Genomic DNA, 4,697 nt, shown 5'->3' with positions numbered 1-4,697 from the left:
CAAGTAATTTTTGTCAGATAAAACTTGAATGCAAGTACGTGTTTGGTTTTGAGTTTATCATAAATGTTCCATAAATTTCCCTACAAGTTAATCAACTAAAGTGTGCAAACCCTGGAAAGATGCCACTTGTACCGTGGCACTGGTAGAGTTTGATGTTATAATACTGTGTTTAACACAGTGCTAGATTACAGGGGAATAAATATTTAGACAAGAAAATATTTTCAAGAATTTTAATACAAACTTAATAAACTATCAGTCCCTCTTAACATGTAAGACACTGACTCAATACTTTTGTTATACCGTGTGTTTTTATCAAGTATTGCACAATGTAGGTACAAAATTAATATACGATTACATTTTGTCATAATATAGCAAAAATCTTAACTTTTAACAGAAAATACAACTCTTGTTTCTTTTTTTTTTTTCCAAAAAAGCAAATATTCTTAAATCCCACCACTACGGAATATTCTGTACACAATCCTCAGAATAGTCAATGTTTTTAAAGATGGATTCATTTTACAATTTCAATAAAAAAAGAAATAACACAAAAGCTGCTGCAGCCATCACAGATCACTGGAGTAGTAAAAAGATATAAATGCAATACCATGTTGTAGAAACAATATATACTCTGATATTTTACAAACTCTGTACTAAATTAAATTATACAATTAGAAAAAAGACCAGGAAATTTCCACTTAGTATTTATGCCAATCCTTTGAAAATTGGCTGTCCAGCTATATCTTAAATACTGTAAGAGGCCATGACTTGTGTTTTAATTCCTCATAGAGTTATCTTAAAACAGTCAATAAAAAATAATTTTGTGCTTGGTTGGCAAAAAAAAAAAAAACAACAACAAAAAAAAAACAATATAATGTTGAGTTTAGGTAACCAAGCTTGGACATGTAGTACTACAAGCTTCATCATAAAAAAGAAAAAAAAGAAAAAACTCAAGGGGGCAAAGTAATTCACCCTCGGGCTCATGCTCTTTGACTTGTACACTGGGACTGTACAGTTAATGTGTAAATTTTTCCTTTTTTTTTTGCTCTTTTCTATTTTTTTTTTCCTCTTTTTCAGAATTTTAGAAAATAAGCACCCCCCCATCCAATCCCCAGTCACATATCTCTGGTCATTGTAGTAGCATCTTTGTTTCCTAGTTGGCCATTACTGGCTGGAATTGCTGGTTAGAATACTGCATGTTGCTCAAGCTGAAGTTTAGGCCATCCATCAGGGACTTCTCATTCAGACCCCCATAGGTGGCGAACACGTCAAAGGCATTACTGTATTGGAGAGGGCTGAGACTCAGGCCGAGTGAGCTCTCTCCTGGGAACATTGCACTTGGACTGCCCTGGCCCTGGAGGCTGGGGAACACAAACTCCTTGGCATTTGGGGACAGGGCTGAGGTCTTCTGCTGCTGTCCGCTCAAGCCAAGGCCATAGAGTGAGTGCATCGAAGTGGAGATGGCTTTCTGCTTCAGGAGGTTGTTCACATTCAAGCCCAGGTTAGTGGGGGAGCTCCGTGCCACCTTGCTGCCATTGCGACCACTACTCTTCATCTTGGTGGAGCCGAATTTGGTGGCAGCAAATGTGGCAGTGGTAAAGGTTAAAGGCTGAGTGGAGCGGGGCATGAAGGTGGGGCTGACGGCGGCCGATTGGCCGAAGGGAGGGGACGGTGAGCTGGACGTGGGTGAGGGTCCCACAGGCTCGGTGATTGGCATGAAAACCTGGGCCTCAGGGTTAAAGCTGTTCTTGATCTCCTTGTCCAACTCCAGCCCATTCTCATTGCTATCATCCACATAGAGCACCTTGACAGGTCCCTTTTCCCCAATCTGATAAGACACCTCAAAAGGATCGATCCAAACGCTGAGATCCTGAGGCAGGTTGTTGCGTACATCTTCGATGTCCAACCCACTCTCTTTGGCTGCTTGCTCAACGACCGGGTCCACCTTCTCCCCAACGTGAATACAGCGGAACCCAGAACCTTTGTATGGCTTGTCCGGGTACCAGTGTCCCTCGTACTTCTGTTTCAGCTGCCGCTCCAGCTCCTCGCCAAAAATGTTGACACGACGCCGTGGCAGCTTGTTGTACAAGTACGAAATGATAAAGTTGAGTGCTACTTGGATTTCAAGCTGCATAGCTGCTAAACTGGCCAGGTGCAAAATATTAGTATTTCCAGAAGCCGCTTGAAATCTCACGTGGTATCAAGCCTTGCACAATACAAGGTTCAGCTGGAGCCAGGCAAAGGAACAAAGTGCTGGTTGCAGAGGAAATGTCTCCGTCCACAGATGAGTGATCCAGTTCCTTTAGAAAAGCAGAGAGAGCCATGTTAAAAAGCAGAGTAATCATGATTTCACCACCAATGTCAGGTGCCCTTGTGTGTTATAAGCACTTCACAACTAACCCTCTGAAAATGGTTTCTTTGGACTAATCTCGGGGGTGAAAACTGCCCTTTAATTCTTAAATGCGTTGATATTATGATCTAGAGATCTTTACGCTCCAGTAGACATAATGGAACTGTAAAGTCCTTCAAGACTTTAATCTGATTCGCATGCATGCAGGTTTGTAAATGCAAAAACAAACCAACCAATAAATAAACAAACCAACCAGTAGCATGCATCAACAAAGACGAAGGATTTAAAACATCCGAGTCTGGCTGCAGTGCTGCAGAGTGAATATTCAGCCTTTTCCATGGTTAAATTTAGGGCTGAACCTGTTCATAATCGCTGGCAACAGTTTGCGCTGGAGGCAGAAACACCAGGCAGTCCTGTCCTGTCGACGTCAGCGTGCGTGCTATAAGCGCTCTGGCGTCAGAGACACGCAGCTCTCTGGGCTGATCGCGTTACATAATAACGAGCTTCCACTATATCCCACACCACTGTATCCAACCTAACCGAGTCCTTATCGTCCAACTGTGAACATCTCAGCGATTTTTATTTGTTTGTAGAAGATGCCCTGTGCAGGAGGATTAGCAGTAGGTTGATATTTGGGTGCTAGTATGTTAAAAAGTATGCTCTCAGTATGCTGGAAGCACACAGCATCGCTACTGACTGCGGCTAGGCGCTCCGAAACAAATCCTACTTTATGAGACATGCATTCCAGATTAGAGATGTTTCTAGAAGATGGAAACAAACGCTTATGAAAAACGTTTATGGAAAAAATTAAGCCTATTACGCTGAATTTTCTCTACAACTGCCAACTAATTTCAGTGTGTGATAGTAAATAACATCATTAGCACATACGGACACTGTTTAATTAATGCTCTGAAACATGAAGCATGCGGCTACATGCAGCGCTTACTCCCAAGAAAATGGGTTTTAAAGCCATAACACGAATAACCCAGTTCCTTTCGGCTAATAACAGCACAATGAACCCAACATTCGACGATTATAAACGCAAAATTCAGTCTTTAAACTAAGGTAGCCATGAAATAAAGGCTTATACGGCTGCGTTTGAGAGTTTTACTATAGTTAGCAACTAGAGTTAGCAACCCCTCCCTGATACTGAGACCTCTCGCCTACTGACGCAGTAACTTCGCAGGGTATTGAAGTTCTCTCTATGCATAATACAACACTGTACTGCATTTTCCACCATGACAAGTCAAATTCAGTGCAATATAAAAATTAGAAACGCAAAATGCGAAACAGAGTAGGTAAAATGAACAGCTACTTACTTTCGTAAAAAAAAAAGAGGTTCGCAGTAGTTGAAGTACCGTTAACTAGTGCAAATAGAAAACTGTAGATATAAATACTTTCTTCACATTAAGCAAGTTAACATAAAAAAAGGTATTCCAGTTTGTAGACGTAAATTTTGCTTCCGTTTAACCCTCTTAAAAGCGCCTTTCCACCCTCAATACCTGGGTGTTTTTACAACTTCGTCTCCGAATGCTTGTCATCCTCCTGTATTTATAGTTTTCCTCCGCCATCGGCACGAGGTGGGCTGTGATGCGGTTTCAAAGGTCAAAACAATACGAACGCTGCATTCGAGAATTTGATTGGCTCTAGTCAGGCGATAAACCCGCCCTAAGTGTGATGGTCCTTATGCTGATTGGTGGATTTCGCCGTCAAACAAAACGTGCCCCATTTCATTACACGGGGTTTCGCCCGTTAAAGGGACTTGACGTCACACGTTACCTAGTTCCACTCAACGGGTCTTAGCACGAAGTTAGACCAGTTTGGCAAACAAGACTGTTAAATGGAAAAAAAAAATTAAGAAAGTATTCTAATTAAGTATACGCGAGCATGTTTTACGCTAAGCGTACCTAATAGATAGTCAAGAGTCTTATTTAGTCATCTGCAAGAAATGGTGCATGTTAATAACCACGGAAAGATTAAAAAGCTCGATCAGTATTGCAGTAGTTCTCCTTTCCCCAGGAGTTTCATATAGATTGCTTATTTGTCATGACGTTAGTGAAACATTGTGAAGATGTTTTTATTTTGTTTTCCAAGCGCTTGCAAACGTTAAATCGTAAACAGTTTATATCAGTTTTCACCAGCTCGGAGCAGAGGGAGAGCCTCAGCGGAGAGATACAGTGACAGGGGGCGGGGCCCTGTGACGTCAACAGGAACAAAAAATAGAAACGCTGATTGGCTTAAAAAAGTGACCGGAGCTTCTAGTGAATGGTGTATACATAAAAAAAAAATAAAAAAAAAACAGCCTTAACTCGCATATTATAACTTAACACATAAAATATTTATTATGTAC

At 41.1% G+C, this 4,697-nt stretch overlaps 1 protein-coding gene across 2 annotated transcripts; it reads right to left on the bottom strand.

The window, feature by feature from the left end:
* Positions 1–216: 216 nt before the first annotated feature.
* On the bottom strand, positions 217–3,885 carry tob1a (transducer of ERBB2, 1a). 2 transcript variants are annotated; one of them, XM_026916888.3, is made up of 2 exons: positions 3,667–3,885; positions 217–2,297 (listed from the first exon to the last, which is right to left on the bottom strand). In XM_026916888.3, the coding sequence occupies exon 2, from the start codon at positions 2,129–2,131 to the stop codon at positions 1,151–1,153; it is 981 nt and encodes a 326-aa protein (XP_026772689.1). In that variant the 5' UTR covers positions 2,132–2,297; positions 3,667–3,885; the 3' UTR covers positions 217–1,150. The 2 variants fall into 2 exon arrangements, with proteins under 2 accessions (XP_026772689.1, XP_053095345.1); XM_053239370.1 differs by lacking the exon at positions 3,667–3,885 and adding an exon at positions 2,601–3,638.
* Between the last annotated feature and the right edge of the window lie 812 nt (positions 3,886–4,697).

Source organism: Pangasianodon hypophthalmus, chromosome 13 (genome assembly GCF_027358585.1).
Source record: "Pangasianodon hypophthalmus isolate fPanHyp1 chromosome 13, fPanHyp1.pri, whole genome shotgun sequence".
In the NCBI taxonomy this organism is placed as follows: domain Eukaryota; kingdom Metazoa; phylum Chordata; class Actinopteri; order Siluriformes; family Pangasiidae; genus Pangasianodon; species Pangasianodon hypophthalmus.
Note: the sequence above shows the minus strand (reverse complement) of the source record. Positions and strands in the feature narration are given on the sequence as shown.

Coding starts and splice junctions, on each gene's coding strand:
- tob1a (XM_026916888.3), bottom strand. CDS start 2,131: ATGCAGCTTGAAATCCAAGTAGCACTCAACTTTATCATTTCGTACTTG.